This window comes from Cavenderia fasciculata, assembly GCF_000203815.1.
Source record: "Cavenderia fasciculata unplaced genomic scaffold Scf_EUAJFUG02HR96I-5, whole genome shotgun sequence".
Classification (NCBI taxonomy): domain Eukaryota; phylum Evosea; class Eumycetozoa; order Acytosteliales; family Cavenderiaceae; genus Cavenderia; species Cavenderia fasciculata.
In genome coordinates, this window is record NW_004457624.1 from 145,095 (window position 1) to 163,132 (window position 18,038).

Consider the following 18,038-nt stretch of genomic DNA (forward strand, 5'->3'; position numbering starts at 1 on the left):
GCTCTAGAATAAAATTTTTTTGCATATGAACAACCCAAATGGTGTTCTTAATTTTATTGAACAAGAGAAATGATATCATTAAATTTGAAGGCTAAAGCAAGTACCAATAAAACAGCAACAATGGCGACAACGGTCTTGGTAGATGAAGAGGAAGATGATGATTGTTGGATTTGTTTGGAGCTGCTGGATTTCTTTTTGTTGTTGGAGGTCTGGGTAGTGGTGGCAGTAGCAGTGGTAGCAGGTTTGGATGTCTTTTTCTTTTTGATCTCTGGTTGTTCATTCTTTTTGGCAGGTTCAACGACTGGGGTTGCTTGTGCTTTTGGTGTTGGTACAGGTGCAACTGGCGTCTTTTCTTTTTGTTGTTTGGAGGCGGTGGCAGTTGATTGTTGTGGCTTGGTATCCTTTTGTTTGGATGGTTCGGCTTGTGGTTTTGGTTGTTGCTTGGTTTGGGCTGGAGCTGGAGCTGGAACTGGTGTTGGGGTTGGAGTTGGAGTTGATTGCTTTGGTGTTGATTTGTCATTCTTTTTCTTTTGTTGAGATGATTGAGTAGTTACTGCTGAAGAGGTGGAGGCCTTGACCTTCTCTTCATGATCGTCATCATCGAATTTCAAGTTTGAATATTGATTGGTATGCAACAATGCCTTTTTCTTTTCGTGAGAAATTGGTGCTGATGCACTCTTTTTCTTTGTGGCAGCTCCTGAAGCAGTGGTGGTGTTGGTGTTGTTGTTGTTGTTGTTAATTGACGAGGTTGATTCTGTCTTTGTAGCTATATTCTTTGATGTAAGAGGTTGATAGAAGGTTGGAGCGGTTTGCTTTGCTTGGATCTTGAGTGGAGCAGACAAGGTTTCCTCGTGAGTATCCTTTTCTTCATTGTCGGCAGCATTTTGTGTTGCTATTTGTTCAGCTGGGAAGTTTTCTTCTTCCTCCTTCATTTCGAGCAACAATTCACTGAGCTTGAGATGTGCCTTGTTGGAAGGTGGCAATCTGTAGGTGGCTTGTTGTTGTTGTTGTACAACTTGTTGTTGTTGTTGTTGTTGATGGTGAGCAATAGCATTGCTGTTGTCTTCTTGGTAATCCAAACCCAATGATTGACTCTTCTTTCTCTCGAATGGATCGATACCCCAACCAGAGGTCAAATCTCCTTGGTTATCCCAACCAACAACATGAGACTTTGAGTTGTTTGCAAAGGAAGCTCCATCGTCATCGATAAAGTTGGTAGTCTTTATGGCTGTTTTATAGGTTTCATCGTTTGCCTTTTCCTCTTCTTCTTCCCAAAATTGCTTGTTGTTGGTGTTGTTGGTGTTGGTTGCTGCTTTAATAGACATTGTTGTAATACTACGACTCTCTCTTAGTTGATGATAATCTACAGATAAAAGAACAAGGAGATGAATTATATGATCAAAAAAGATGCAAGAAAAGGTTGCATGTGGTTTGACAAAGTTGGTTTTTTTAATTAAAAAAAAAGTTGGAAGTTCACATATGAAAGACTTTTGCAAAAGTCAACACAAAAATAAAGTTTATTTTTTATGTGAGCGTTTGTTATTACTATTATTATTATTATTATTATTATTTTTTCTATGGCTATTATCATGATCATCATTAATATTATCATTATTATTATTAATATTATTATTATTATTATTATTATTTTGTTTTGATTTTTGTTTTTTCTTTTTGGGTGGTTTTGGTAAAGGGTTTACAATGAGGGCTATAGACATGACAGTCATCAATGCCAATAGAATTATTTGTGATCTAGTCATTTGGCCGGTTTTATCCACTATCCAGAGATATGACTGCTTTATATATTTGTTTTTGAGAAGAATTTGACTCCAAGACGGAGATGTTGGCCCAAGATTTTTAGATATGGTTTCTTCTTCCTCTTCTTCCTCTTGTTTTGTTACTTCATTTTCTTTTTGTTTGAATTCTGATATCTGAGAATCACCATTTGGATGATAGTGACGGTGAACATCAAAGTCTGAGTTTTTAGTCAGTTCTTTGATAAATGTAATAGAGTTTGAGAGTTGGCGGAGAGTATTGATGAGTGCAATAATTTCATTTCTCTGTAGTGATGATTGATCTTCATCAAATAGGATCTTTAATGCAGTTCCCAATCCCAACGTTTGCATCTTTCCATATAGTTTACATTTTTCGCATGTTACGCAGTTCAAGATGGAACTAATATTTTGAAAATGACCTTTAAATTGTGTAATTAAATTCTCCTGTAAGATTAAATAAAGATATATTAGATTAGAGAATAAGATAGGGTAATCATTCTTAATAATCATAATTACCTTATCATATGTATCTTTAAATAATAAAGTTTCATCAAAACTTGGATTGCACAATAAATTTGTTTTGAGCAACTGTTGTACCAAGGCATATGTGGTTCCATCATCAACTTCGTGTCCAGTATTAAATTTATAATCTGTGAGGAATGGACCAATCTTACCAACAGCCCTGTTTTTGTTTGTTAGTAAGAAATATAACCTATTTGTTTTACAATCGATAACTTACCTTAGAACAAAGAGAAAAGTAAAATATAAATTATCTATTCTGTCTGGATGGTTTTCAAATCTATTCTTGAATAGTATTGGATTGTTTTTCCATTCTCCAGTCTTTTTATCTACTTCATAGTTGTGTGTGAGGTGGGTTGTAATCGAAGAATGTAAACCAGATATCAATTTGTAAAACACTCTTTCCTCAAAACACATATCCTCCAAAGGTCCTTAAAGAAGAAGCAATGTTAATAATAATTGTAGTTTAGATTAATTAAAATTATGTTACAACATACTTGTAAAACAATTTTCATTATAAATAGATCTCCAAACAGAACTTCCATCATAACCTGTGAAAGATTCTGGAGTATCATCCAGATTAACATAACTTGTATCTGAGTCAGGTCCGTAAGGAATGACCCACATATCCTCTTTTCTGTCCTTCCATCTTGTGAAACCTTGTGGTGGAGGAGATAGATTGACACGATCACTAGAATGATCTTCGATTCTCCAAGGCAATGGTATTTCATTGTCGTCACATTCGCATACACCACATCCACCATCCATACCACATAATGTTGTTACTACCCAAAATGGACATTCTGCAAATAGATTTACTCTAAAATATTTAAAGAATCTTGTTTTCTTTATTATTGTATTAGTACTAGTGTAATGTTTTTTTAGAGTTGCAACAACTTACAACGACTTGATTCAACACAGAGTTTAGATCCAAGTTTGCTTTGTCGATCATTGTTATTTCACAACAACAATCATCTACTGTTTCTGCATGATGTTCTTTAAACTATGAATATGTAATATTAGTACTACTAGCTTGTTTGTTGAATCACTGATGATCATTTAAACATACCCCTGATAATACACTGATGGTTGATGGTAGAGCCGATGAAGACAAAGGCGGTGCAGATACTACCAAGTTTGTAAACAACAACAACAACAACAATAGTGATATTATTGGTAACAACAAAATGTTTCTTTTCATTTGTTTGTCTAAATAGAGATACTATTTATTCTAATATATATTCATTGAATGTGATTACTAATAGTCTATTAGTAAAATGAGATTATAAAATATGTAAAACTAGAAATTCACAAACCGATTTTTATTTGCAGTGCTTTGTCATCACAATATACGTTTATGAAAGTAGAAGTAAGACGAATTGGCCTTTTCAACTTCTTTGCCGTTTATTTGAGATGTTTTGTCACCACTGATGGCTCCAAAGAGGCAGAATGAATAGAATTTTCAACTACTCTATTTTTTACTTAAATAAATAAGTCTAGTAACAGGAATGTTTATTAAATTAATTGCCCCAATGAAATTCGATATTCCCAGATACTTTAAGAACATCAGAATCGCCCCATCTCCAAATATAATCAAATCATTTTGTTGATTGATTCAATGCTTGCGATGAACCTTGAGAATGTTTTGAATTAATTAATTCATCCACTCGAACCATGGAAGTGGATGAAACTTGGATGCTTCCCATTTTTGAAAATGTTCCTTTAAAAAAGTAAGTATGGATTGTTAATAGAGAATTTAAAAAATATATCTATTCTATATATGTACCTATAATAGTCATGTTAAATAAATATTTATTTACCTATTTTTAATTAAAAAACAATGACAATACATTATTTCATTCCTTTGGTATCAAAAAATCCACTCTATCATGGGTAAACGTCGATATTATCTTAATAAAACACACACCCCACAATCGAATGATGATAATGATAATAGAATAAATCTAGATGAATGATTAATTATTTATTTATATTAATTGTCCATATTATTAATAATATATATGTACATATTGTATGCTATTGATCCATTCAAAAAAGTGATTTAAATTTTGACAATAATCCTTTTTTTTTTTTCTATTCCTCTTGTTATTATTATTATTATTATTATTATTATCTATACCATTATTATTATTATTACTTTCAATCGTATTAATATTAATCTTTTTTTGTTGTTGATGATTTGAAAAAATAATTAAAGGATTATTATGATCTATTAAATCCATAATATGAAAATTACCATTTGAAAATGCAATCATTGTACAGTCGATTAGATTACATTCGTGTCTGAAATGATCCAAAATATATTGTGAAGTTTGTTTGTGACCAGACCTAACTGCGCCCTGCAATGCATCGTCAGACATGAGGTCTGCAATAGTCCTGCTCGGTGTTTGTAGACACAACCTTGTATGTCTTTTGTGTAAAAAGTCCAACACTGCAAGACGGTTATTACCGCTAGCCCAATTAAAAGCCTGTTGTGTTGCACCCTCTGTCCTGTTTTGATCGAGAAAGTCTAAAATCTTGACATGGCCTCTTGAGCTGGCAAACGTCATGGCTCGCATGGTGCAACCTTCTGTTCGAGATTCGTGCAAAAACATCAGTGTTTTGAAATGGGCGTGTGAAGCTGCAAAGTCCATGGCATTGGTTGAACAGCCCTTGTCAGAGTGTTTGTGCAGGTATTCTACAATTTGTTGGAAACCATTCGATGCAGCCCAGTCCATGGCATCGGTACTGCACCCCTCCTTTCTGTGTGACAGCAAAAACTCTACCACATGATAGTGACCGTTTGCAGAGGCATTGTCGACCGCTTCATAGGTCGCACCCTCTGTTCTATGCTGATGCAGATACATGACAACCGAGAGATGCCCGTGGGTCGCGGCAGAGTTGAGTGCTAGCGGTGACGCACTGTACCCACTCTCTGTGAGGAATTTGACAATTGCCAAACTACCATGTGCCGCGGCGCCATCGACCAACATGGACATGTTGAACGGTTGAATACGTTGATGAAGGTATCGAACAATCTCTTCATGTCCGTGTTCGGCAGCCAACGCCATAGCATTGTCCGACAACTGACACCCATTGTCAACGAGATAGTTTAAAATGTCAAACATTCCCTTGGAGGCAGATACGGTCGATGCAGAGTGTGGTATAATAAACTCGGGCAGCACTCTACGAATTATATTAAATACCAACTGAACAATGGTCATTGATCCAGTTCTAACTGCCGAATCCATTGAATAATCTAGATGATTGTTTGGTGGTTGGTCGCTGGCCAATGCCTGGTCAATCAGATATTGAATACATGCAATATTCTGACTAGAGATGGAGGAAGCAACCATACGCCACATATTGGGGGGTTGGGGGACCGATGCAACCAAGTATTCGAGTAATGACAGCTTGGCAGCGTGACAAGCATGTTCGTACAAATCAACGACCGACAATGTATTGGGAGCAGTATCATTCTTTTCAAACTTTGGTTTATAATACTCTAATAGATACTTTAGTATATCCAAATATCCACCTTTGGCACACATATAATATGCCAATGAACTACATCCGTTATCCAATTTAATATTCTCTACTAAATATTCAACCATTTCAAAGTATCCAGAGTTTGCTGCACTACAAGTAAAATAGTTAATAAGTATGATTATAGAGTATTTAATATATCTTTCTTTTGTTTACCTAGCAATAGTAGAAGGACCAATATCAATAAAGTTTTGAGGTTTTCTTGTATGTACTTCATTTGCTTTAGAGGTTAGATCTTTTAGATAGGCTGTTGATTTCTTGATCCATAGTTGGTATGGTTGTGATGGTAGGATATCATTGAATATGTATTTAACAATATCCAATGAACCAGTTGACACTGCTCTGTCCATTAATAACCCGGTCGAATAGATTGCCCGAGGGTCATGTTCAAGCACCCTTTTAAACCTATCGAGTGATGTATTATCAGCCATAAACAAAATAACTTCATCACGAGACAAATAGAAATGAGGATCATTTCTAATCTTTTCATCAAAGATATGATACAATCTCTTATTGATCAACCATCTTGCATTGAGTTCACTGTATCTAAATATTCTTCTTCTACCCAATTCCAGATGTATCTTGTGTACTTGTTGTATAATACATTTAAATAAATAAGTATTATTAATTATTTGTTTTAATAATATTGTTGTTGTTGAAAGTGTTGTTGAAGATGATGAAGTTGTTACAACACTCATTATTATTCTTATTACTATAGTTAACTAATTGAAAACTAAACTAACATTCTTGATATCTCTATCTGTCTCTCTCTCTAGTTTCTAAATATTTAAAAAGAGGTGACTTAATGGTTTTACCGTGTCTTTGAAAGAAAAAAAATCAAAGAATTAGAAGAGAGAGATCGATTTCAGGAAATTAATTATTAATTATTTATTTGTTTATTATGTTTATTTAACATGGTGGCCAGTTAAGTTGTCTACCACCTAAGATATGAATATGTAACCAACGAACCGATTGTTGACCGTGAATACCTTCATTGACAACAAGACGGTATCCAGAATGATCGATATCCTTGAGTTTAGCAATCTTTGGTACCTTTGTCATCAATTTACCCAATACGGTAGCATGTTCTTCAGTGGCATCGTTGATACCTCCGATTGGATGCTTTGGAATCAATAGTACATGAACTGGTGCTTGTGGACTGATATCATCAAATGCAAGACAATCATCATCTTCATACACCTTTTTACATGGAATACTACCTTCAACAATCTTTGCAAAGATTGTATCACGTGGATCTTGTTTAACCTAAAACAGTAACAATAATCAATCAATCAATATTAAAGTATATGTATATATGATTGATTTGATGATAACATACAGCAGCTTCAGTTACACCTGGTTTAGACATTTTAGTAGAGGAGTAATATGAAAGTTGTGAATACTTATTATTATTATTCTGATTATTATTGAATGTTGAAATAAATGATGTTGATGATGTTGTTAATGCTACTTTACAACTACTACTACTAATATTGATTATTTGTTGTTTTGATGATAGATAGATTAAACTTCTTGTTCCTCTAACCAACAACATAATTATTTTAAATTAAATTAAATTCTATTTTTTTGTGATGATGATCTTCACTGGTTTGACAATGAAATTTAATTATTATTTAATAATACTATTTACTATTTTAAGATGATGTCACAATAGAGAGAGAATAGTTAATTCATTCGTCATCTCATTCCTCTTTTATAAACTTATAAAGGATAATGAGCAAGATGAATAGTTTGATAACAAATGAGTAATTACTAAATTAAGAAAATAGTGATGAAAAAGAACATCGGGAAATCCCAACCAACATCAAAGTGTCTTTTCTTTCTCTCTTTCCGAAATTTCATTATAATATTGTTTAAAACTTAGCTTATAAATAATAAGTTTTACTACTACTCTTTTATTATTATTATTATTATTATTATTATTATTATTATTATTATTATTATTATTATTATTATTATTATTATTATTATTATTATTATTATTATTATTATTATTATTATTATTATTATTATTTGTTTAGAGAGGAGGAATGGTTATTAAAATTTGTGAAACTATACAATCAATTAGAGATGAAATAAAGAATAGAAAAAGAAAAGATATAGATGCTTTGGTTACATTTGTACCTACGATGGGATACTTGCATCGTGGTCATATAACATTGGTAGATGTTGCAAAGAGAGATGGTCAGATTGTGGTAGTATCGATCTTTGTCAATCCAACTCAATTTGGACCTACCGAAGATTTGGCAGCTTACCCAAGAGACATTGAAAATGACGTAAGACTATTAAATGAAGCGTGTCCCAATGCCATCCTATTCCTACCATCATCTAAAGAGATGTATCCTAGCGGTGTAGTTAATCTATCCGATGCTACCACCGCCACCTATGTAGACGTTGGATCAATGACAACTGTAAGAGAGGGTATTGCAAGACCTGGTCATTTCAGAGGTGTAGCAACCGTCGTCACTAAACTAGTCAATATTGTACAACCAGATATAATGTATCTCGGTCAAAAGGATGCAATGCAATGTGTATGTCTCAAAAAATGTTTCCAAGATTTAAATAATCCTACTCGAGTGGTCATTGTCGATACGGTCAGAGAACCAAGTGGTCTGGCAATGTCTAGTCGTAATAGTTATCTAACGGAATCTGAAAGATTGGATGCATCTCTTATCTACAGATCAATGAAAGAGGTTGCAAGTGTATATCGTACTCTATCGGTCGAACAACTTCAAGAACAACTCACAACCAAGATAACAAGTAATCCAAAAATGGTGGTTGAATATATTTCTGTTGCCAACGGATCAACCGGGTCAGAATTATCACCATCTCTAGATTCTATACCTCCACAATCAATCATTTCATTGGCTGTGTTTTTTAATGGTCAAAATAGAAAAACTAGATTAATTGATGTATTAATATTATAAAACAAATGTAAATTAAATTAAATCAAATAAATTAAATAAATATTTTGATTAAATTAAATTGATTGATTTATTAAACTGATTCCTTTTCCAATGGAGTAAAACTCCAATGAGGTGTTTGATTAGCATGTGTATAATGAAGATATAATGGTTTATATATATTATTATTTTGATTATTATTATTTTGATTTTGATTTAATTGTTGTTGAGTTATAATACCACCAAATAAAGAATCATTATCAACCAATAATACATTTAAATTGTTTTCATCTAATCTTTTAATATTAAATTGACAGTATCTAAATCCTGAAAAATAGATTGTAAAATCTTCAACATTGGTTTGATTGATGATTTCATCTAATCTAAAACTTAGTGATTCATAAGAATCATAATGTGCAAGTCTACAATATAGTTTGGTAATATTTGATGGTAAACGACTTGGTTGTGTTTGGTTAGGGTTGTTAAAGATTGAAAAGATTGAAATTGAATTAATTATTTCTTTTCTATGTATTATCATTGATAGTGATGTGAGGGATGATGGGAAATCCAATAGATTATAGGATCCAACTAGATTTGAATAATCTATTGATTTTAAAGTTGATGGGTATTTTGGAGGAGGATGGGTAATGAAGATATCTTCATTTTTAGATGACCAAGTTAATTTCTCTAAACCCTCTGGTAGGTTTAGTTGTAGTAAATGATCTGATACATCTCTACTCCAATCTAAACTTTTTAATGACTCTGGAAAGTAATCAACTGGACCATCGTATTGTCCAATTACAAGATGTTTGACAGTCGATGGGAATGACCGAAGTGTCACATCCTTTACAACCGGTCTACCTTTAATTATAATCTTGGTGACACCATTTGGAATTAAACCGATTGGTATAGGTAACTTGCAATCACGTAGTACTAGTTTCTTGAGTGTTGGTGCAAGTTGGCTACTATTACATTCTATCAACATCTTTTGTGATATTTCCAATTTAATCAATCGATTGGGTAAGAAACCATGATACCCAATTAAATCCTCTTTAATGATTAAGTTGACCAATGATGACGACTGTGAAGATGGTAATAAAACTTTAAGGTTTGGATTAAAATGACCTGTTACATGTGTATTGTAATTAAATGTTTCTAGTTTGTCAAGTGCTTGTAAATCCAAAGTATCAACAACAATACCGTCGTTATCAAGACTGTCACAACTTGAAACAAGGTATAATGACTTTAAAGACTTGCAAGTGAGGAAGAAATCAAATGGTGGATTTCTTTCGGCGTACTTTAATCTGATAAAAGTCAATGTGGTTGGTAACATTCCAGTGACTAGGTTTGATACTGTCCCAACGTGTAAATAGGTGAGACTGGTGAGTCGGTTGAGATGAAGACGGTTCATTGGAATGATGTCCTTGTCATAGTGCCAAGTGACAGTCAATGATTCTAACCCTCTCGGTAAACTATTGTCATTGTCACCTTCAAACACCTTTGATGATTGTAATTGAATTGATTTCAAAGTCTCTGGTAATACACCAATTGGTATTTTTGTCTTGTAAAATGATATAACCAACATTTCTAGAAATGGTGGTATCAACGATGATGACGACGATGACGACGACAACGACGAAGACGATGATTGTGTGATCAAACTATTCATTTGATGATACATTGAATCTATAAACAAAGTTTTAGTTGATGATGGTAAACATTTGATACAATCGAATGGGATGGTATTTGGAATGAGTAGAACTGATTGAATGGTATCTTGATTGACGAGACTATGATTTTGAATGATTGAACCATCACTATCAATAAGAACAACATTACTACTCAATCGTAGTATAGTCGAATTATGATTACGTTTATCAATGACAATTAATTGATTCGATAGACTGTTGTTAAATATATTCCTAAAGGAACGTAAACTAAAACAATCTAGTGTATCAAATAGTGGAGCGTACAGTGATAGATGATCATCTTGATCAATCGATCTAATATTATCTTTAAACCTGATATAGTTGTCATGTTGTACTCTAATCTGAGAGAACATCTTTTTACAAGTCAATAGTAGACATAGTATATCTACATTGTCTTTAATCTCTTCTATTATCTTTAATATTATTATATTTGGTATATTTGTTAAATAACTTATAGATTGTTGATTATTATTATTATTATTATTATTATTCATCTTTCTTTCTTTCTTTCTTTCTTTCTTAACTACATTATAGATGTGATGAGAGGTTTTTAAAAGTGATTTAACAAATAATATTGTATACTTGCGTCAAAATATTTGACAGACTCTTTGAACTGAAGCTTGTTGGAAGGAAGATGGAAAATTTCTTTATCAATAAACTATTAACAATAAAATAGGTATGAAAAAGATAAAGAGATTTTCCATCAATATCTTGATACAAATAAAAGGCAAAGAGATCAAAACTAGTTTACCTATATATAGTAGAATGAAACAGATAGTAATATTATTTGATAGTTTTAATTACTGTTACCTGTTTGAATAGAAAATAATTAAAATTTCTAGAGAGGAAAATAATGATGAGTGATTTTGATGGGTTTGTGACAAAACTAATATAATTATAATAATCCAGCCAAGAAGAACATGAAGTATTTATCACTTGTGAAAAGATTTAACAACATAAAATTGGGATCGCTAAGAATAGTGGTCGAACAAGCAAAGAAGAAATATTGGGAATGTTTGTATGTTTGTATGGTTGTTGTTTCAAACTTCAACAAAAACCCCATTTTATATCAGCAGCTCTAAAATGAATAAAAAAAAAAAATAAAAATTTTATCAAGGCATCCAACCATTCTTTTTTTCTTTTTTTTTAATTTGTTTGACTTTAATAATTATTTATATATATTTATTATATTATTTTTATTTATTTATTTGTATTTGTATTTGTATTAACTTGATACCAATCATATGGACCACCATACCAATAAGATTTATGATGAGAGAATATATAATCATGACCTCTATGTTCTTGATAGGAATCGATTATTTTAATGGAACCAACTGGTATAAACTCTCTACTTCTAAGACTGGTAGTATTGAGTTTAATGACACGTACCGATGGTGGAAGTGATGATGGAGGTATCGGTTGATTATAGTCTAACCCAAACTCTATAAATTGACAATTCCTAGGTATATACTTGTGTGGTAGTATCTTTGTAAACTTGTTTCCAAATCGTATATGTGTCAGTGTCGATGGGAAATCTCCGCTCTCTGTTTCTTGATCCAATATCATCATTTTAATATTATTACTATTCATATGATTATTACTGTTACTACTATTGTTATTGTCATGACTTGTTGGATCACTTATACTATAATCAAAATACTTTATACCTTCTGGTAATATACCTTTAATTGAATATGGGTATCTACCTTCAATACCAATATATTTTAATGATGATTTAATTCCAAGTGTATTTTGATTATTATTATTTTGTTGATTTTGTTGAGTTTGAAGATTAAATAAGATATCAGAAGTTAATTGAAATCTAATATCTTGAAGATAAAGTTGAGTTACTGAAGATGGGATATTGGTTGGTCGGAATAACCCTTTGAGGGATAGAGTTTCAATGGTTGGTGGTAGGACATCTGATACATAGTCGACATGTAGACACAGATGTTTGACAGATGGTGGTATAAACGTTGATTGTCTTAGACATTCTCCAACTACTAATAGACGTGTAACTCTATCGGGTACGACAACATCACATAAAACATTTTGTAGACACATTGTTTTAATGGATCTAGGTAGTGCATTAGAGTCGATGATTTTAAAGTTACCAACCAATCTGAGGTACTCTAATGACCCCTCATCAGAGGGTAATGACCCAACACCTAAAATGACCGGTGTCGAAGTTGAATAAGATTCAACTGTCAGTCTCCTAACACTTGGTGGTATCTTTGTATGTCCAGGTTTAAATATAACATCTACTCCCGATCTCCTACCATTTACACACAAGTATAAACTAGTCAATTGATTCATCATAGGTGGTATTTTAATTTCATTTCCTAGTGATAATGATGAAAAGAATAATGTATGTAATGACGCCAATATATCTTCATTATTATTATTAAAAGTAGAAGATGATGATTGTTGTTGATTTGTTGTTGTTATGGTTGTTGATGGAAAATTCCTTGACTCTTCATATCTAATATGAGTTAGAGAAAGTGGAAGTATATCATCAACCAATTGATCGATATAATAACCAAAATAGAGATGAGTAAAGTGGTCTGGGATATCACCCTTGTTGAGTTGTCCATGATCAGACATTAAAAAGAGTCGAGTTGTATAGAGAGATATCAAACCATCTGGATTCTCTTTAAAGTATTTCCACATTTTAATATTGTCAATACAGACTATATGGAATCTCTTTGGAATCAAATGTATCCGATTATCAACTTTATATCTCTCTATCGTTGAAATGGAAGGTAGTCTTGGAAACACCACCGAATACTTCCAATTCAATGCATCTTTACAAGTTGTCAGTAAATTCATTATCGATAAATTACAATCTTCCATTTTAAATATTTCAATCAATGATATTCTAAGTAATGTATTATTGACTAAAAGATTGAAGGAAAGAAAGATAGAAAGAGAGAGAGAGAGAGAGAGGGAAACAATCGATAAAGTTAGTCCAAATTCAATGATTGCAATTAAATTAATAATGTATATTAATCAACACTTACAAAAATGATTTGTTGATTTAGTTGTATTACTACTACTTGGTAATTGTATTTTACTACTACTATTGTCATCTACTATATAGTCCCTACTAATATTAATATTACTACTACGATGTTTATAATCATGTTGTTGAATACTAATACTATTAATATTATTATTATCATCATCATGATAATTACTATTAATATTAGATATAGTTGATTCTACACATTTAGAGTAATGTTCAATCAATAGAGTAGTTGTTGCAATACTATCTCGATGTGATTTGTTGTTATAGTCATTATGAAGTTGGTTACCACTACGACTAATAACCTGTCTACAAATTAAACATTTATCGATACCATTCTCAGCTAATCTTTGAATTAATGATGGTGATAGCGGAGACGATGATAACTGTTGTTGTTGTTGTTGTGATACAGATAATTGCAATGGCAATGCTGGAACTTCATTTTCCAAAAGCATTTGTTTCTTTTTTTTCCAAAAGTAATTTAAATAAATAAATTAACTTAATTCTATTCTATTCTCTAGTTCAATACTTCTCCTTCCTTCTTTTAGTGTAGAATATATAATGTAATGTATGTCACTCAACAAATAATAATATAATGGTATCATCATGCTTGCTCAACGATCATCAAAAGTATGATAATGATTGGGGGTTGAGTGAGTGGTAATCATTGTTGAACAAGGGTTGTTTGCTGCTCTCACCGTCATTAATCAAATTTCCCCCACCTTTATTAAATCTAATCTACTCACAATCAGTTTGATGATAATTAAGAGAGAGAGTGAGAGATAGAGTGAAGTGATATCTTTAGAATAGATTAGATTTAGTAAAAAGTCTTTTTTTACTTTATTTATTTATTTATTTTTATAGGAGTTGTTTTATAATAGAGATTAGGGGAGGAGAGTAGGTTGTTAATTGTGATGTTCAAATGCAGATTTACAATCGACAGAACATTTAAAATACTGAGTGTATTTCTCAATGTTGCATTGAATCAATGTAAATATGTTGGTGCCTATAAATTATGTAAGGGAGGGAGGGGAAAAAGAGAGAGATGGATTAATAATTATTTTGAAACTTCTTCCTTCTTCTTTTGAATTAGATTGAGTTGACTTACAAGGATAAAGTAGGTTAATGTGAGCTTCACAAGTGCTGACACATTCAGTTAATGGATCGGCTCTACTATATCTACTGTATCTATTGTTATATCTATTGTTATTACTACAATGAACCATTGAAATGGAAATGGCTAATACCAATAGAATGGAAATTAATTTATTCATCATCATCATTCTAGATATCTCTATAGCAATTAATAAATAACTAAATAAATAATGGAAGGGTAATAATAATATTATTATATACTTGGTTTGTTGGCAAACATTAATGTACCATACCAACCTATCCTACCGACCTACCTTTTTTCAATTTGATAATGATGTCAATTCTTCATATATATGTTCATTCTTTTATTACAATGTATGCTATGCTTTCTTTGATTGCATATGCAATGGTATATACCATTGTTACTTTGGAGAGGAGAGTGCAGATTTATGCATTCTCTCTCTCTCTCGAAGCACCCTTCTAAAATTGATAGTCGTCATACGATGTTTTGATCAAAGTTCATTGCCCATAAAAATGATAACAAAAATCAATGGTAATGTGTGGTTGAACTACTACAGTAGAGTAGTGGGTGTAGCTGTAGCTGTATTGGTATCTTATCATGTCAATCGATTGATCATCTTTGCTTGCTTGATTGTTGTTAGTTTGCTTGTCTGTTGAATTGTTCTTATTATCAATTATTATTATTATTATTATTTTTTGTTTGTTGGAAATATTTTTTCTAATATTATTATTATTATTTATATTTATTATTTAGGTTTGATTAAAAAAGTTAATCTGTGAATATAAAATTATTAACAATAAAATCAAACCATAATGATATGATTAACAATCTTAATGGAAAGTAAAGTAATCTTGCTAGGAATCCATTCCATCTATTCTTTTTAAATTGGTGTACAAATTTCTTTGGAAATGTCATGAGTTGTTCTTCATCGATATACGATACTCTATCAACCAATTTCTCTTGTAAATGTTTAAATGCATATTGATAACAAATAAATTGTGTTTGAAATATATTTATATATTGTGTCATTGTTACTGCTATTATACCTTGAAAAATTAAAATTAAAATTAAATTAAATTAATTAATTAATAAATATTAATATATTTAAATATCATACTTGAAAATAATAAAGGTAAAATAGGTGATCTATAAATTACATATTCAAATATATATTCAAAAATGTATCCTGCCAATGCTTGATTGCTAGTTATGCTTGATGGCATACTTGATCGTTTGAATAGTATTCGGTATTGTGATTGTTGTACATTACACACTACCAAAAACAATGGAATAAATAGTAGATGAAAGATGATACTTTCAATCAATGCCATCACTCTTTGTGATCCTATCATCTCTACGAATCGTTTAGGTAACATCCATCCATACACTTGATCTAATCCATCTTTTAATACTGGTGTTTTATAAATACTATTATTATCTTGATCATCTTCATCCTTTTCCTTTTTCTTGTTTTTTGATGATGATGATGGTTGTTGTTTACGTCTTGATTGATCATCTTGAAATTGTAATTTAATCTTTATCTCTTGAGTTTGATAAGTTATAAAGTAATTCAATATACCAATTATCAATGATACTATAATCGTTTTGATAGAGAATGGACTGTTATTGGCAGGTGTAGATGACGATGACAATTGTCTAATGGATCTTGCACTGATGAGTTCTTGATACGATCCACATGTCACCAAGATAACTACTAGTGTGTATAATAGAGTAGATATAATCTCTACAGCTACACCACGAATAAAGACAGACCATCCAAACTCATCTATAAAACATTCTTCAGCATGATGTTTCTTTGCAAGTTTGGCACCTTGACTACCACCACTACCTCCACCACTTGAGGAGGTTCTCTGTTGTTGTAATGAATAAAAGAAACTATTGAATCTCTTGATGATTGAGAATACCTGTCTTCTAACCCTCCACAATTCAATAGGGTATACTGCAAATGAAGATACTATACAACAAGGTATCAACACTACAACTATCATCCACACCGATAGTTGTTGTTGTGATTCCAACAGATGTTGTTGTGCTGCTAAATCTTTTTGAAAATTATTTCCTCCAAACATCCCTTCCTTCTTCCTTCTTCCTCTATCTCCTTCTTCTTCTATCTTTCTTATTAACAAATAATTTAAAAAAAAATAGATATAAATATTTGTGAAGTTCACTCACTCTTCTGCTTAGTTTGTTTTTTTTTTTTCCATTTATTTATTAAGTTTTCTAAAAGGTTGAGTCACCTTGAATAGAAAAGTTTTGATTAAAGTATTGTTGAGCTTGAATGTTTGAATTCTTGTAGATTACATTAAAGAAATCGGGTAGATAGAGTTCGTGGTAGTTGGAGTGGGTGTTGCTAGATCTCCAAGTATGACCTTTGTGTTCTTGCCAATCGGCGATGATAGGATCTTGACTAAAGTACATTACTTCAAACTCTGGTTTAATGACTTCAACCTCTTCATATTCCTCGTTGACATCGGCCTCTTGGAATGTTTTGTGGTTGAGGTAGCAGATGTTGATCCACTTTGGTCCTTGGTCACTCAAATGTATGGGCATGACTAGACAATTGTTGTTCTTGTCGATAAAGACATCGTCACATGTCTCTTGCTTTTTAAACAACATTCCATATTCATTCTTTTGTATGCGTAGTTGTATTAAATCTCTTTTCCATCTAAAATAGATATAGGTCTGTGAAGTGTATGGTGCATTCAATATAACTAGATAGAAGAAAGAGATATGTGTTGATGGTTAGTAAGTACTGACACTAACCCATGGGAATTGAATTTAATTTATTCTCTCTCTCTCTCATTGCTTAATGAAAGAACCACCACTTTCATTCATTACCACGACCTTCCACCCTCTTCAACACTTTTGGTGGTCTCTTACCATTATCCATTTTTAAATTTCTTTTGGTTTAACAATAACAATATTTAATATTTGTTGGTTTATATATCTCCATGTTGTTCAACGAAATGACTATGTTCAAGAGATGAGTTTGGTGAGAGGGGTGGTGGGAACTGCAATGAGTGTGTCCAAAAAAGGAAATTATCTAAACTATTTTCGAAATTTAATATATATTTAAATTTTTTTTTTAACAACAAAAATGTTTTTGAAAGAGTGACAATGATCATCAGCTTGAGAGAACATGCTCCACACATTTTGATCAAACTACGAGCTTCAATATATATATTCATATATTTAAAACTATACAGTACTGTACATACATTTTTACTACAAACAACATACATTTATATTTATATATATTTAAACTATTACTTTTTCAAGTCTATAATTGCTTTTTTTTTTATTTATTTTACTTAAGTCATCAATTACATTTCATTACATCTCATTTCGTTCTCAGCTTTACTCAACTCGACTCTGTTGATCTAGATCAGTGTTTGTGAA

General features: G+C 31.7%; 5 protein-coding genes across 5 annotated transcripts; 1 reads left to right on the plus strand and 4 right to left on the minus strand.

Annotated features, from left to right (window-relative positions):
* Positions 1-53: 53 nt before the first annotated feature.
* On the minus strand, positions 54-6,538 carry DFA_11080 (uncharacterized protein; the record flags this gene model as incomplete). Its single annotated transcript, XM_004349968.1, has 9 exons — positions 54-1,363; positions 1,547-2,219; positions 2,292-2,509; positions 2,792-3,140; positions 3,196-3,297; positions 4,322-4,805; positions 5,160-5,590; positions 5,618-5,933; positions 5,997-6,538. The coding sequence occupies 9 exons, from the start codon at positions 6,536-6,538 to the stop codon at positions 54-56; spliced, it is 4,425 nt and encodes a 1,474-aa protein (XP_004350018.1).
* A 211-nt stretch (positions 6,539-6,749) lies between these two features.
* DFA_11081 (putative protein kinase C inhibitor) lies at positions 6,750-7,395 on the minus strand (the record flags this gene model as incomplete). The annotated part of the gene is made up of 2 exons (XM_004349969.1): positions 6,750-7,106; positions 7,180-7,395. The coding sequence occupies 2 exons, from the start codon at positions 7,393-7,395 to the stop codon at positions 6,750-6,752; spliced, it is 573 nt and encodes a 190-aa protein (XP_004350019.1).
* A 496-nt stretch (positions 7,396-7,891) lies between these two features.
* Positions 7,892-8,788, plus strand: panC (pantoate-beta-alanine ligase; the record flags this gene model as incomplete). Its single annotated transcript, XM_004349970.1, has 1 exon — positions 7,892-8,788. The coding sequence occupies one exon, from the start codon at positions 7,892-7,894 to the stop codon at positions 8,786-8,788; it is 897 nt and encodes a 298-aa protein (XP_004350020.1).
* Positions 8,789-8,858: 70 nt separating this feature from the next.
* DFA_11083 (uncharacterized protein) lies at positions 8,859-13,956 on the minus strand (the record flags this gene model as incomplete). The annotated part of the gene is made up of 5 exons (XM_004349971.1): positions 8,859-10,996; positions 11,056-11,131; positions 11,704-11,918; positions 12,060-13,373; positions 13,497-13,956. 5 exons carry the CDS (start codon positions 13,954-13,956, stop codon positions 8,859-8,861), a joined length of 4,203 nt encoding a protein of 1,400 aa, XP_004350021.1.
* Positions 13,957-14,406: 450 nt separating this feature from the next.
* DFA_11084 (uncharacterized protein) lies at positions 14,407-17,983 on the minus strand (the record flags this gene model as incomplete). The annotated part of the gene is made up of 6 exons (XM_004349972.1): positions 14,407-14,507; positions 14,610-14,815; positions 15,427-15,664; positions 15,736-16,680; positions 16,877-17,304; positions 17,967-17,983. The coding sequence occupies 6 exons, from the start codon at positions 17,981-17,983 to the stop codon at positions 14,407-14,409; spliced, it is 1,935 nt and encodes a 644-aa protein (XP_004350022.1).
* Between the last annotated feature and the right edge of the window lie 55 nt (positions 17,984-18,038).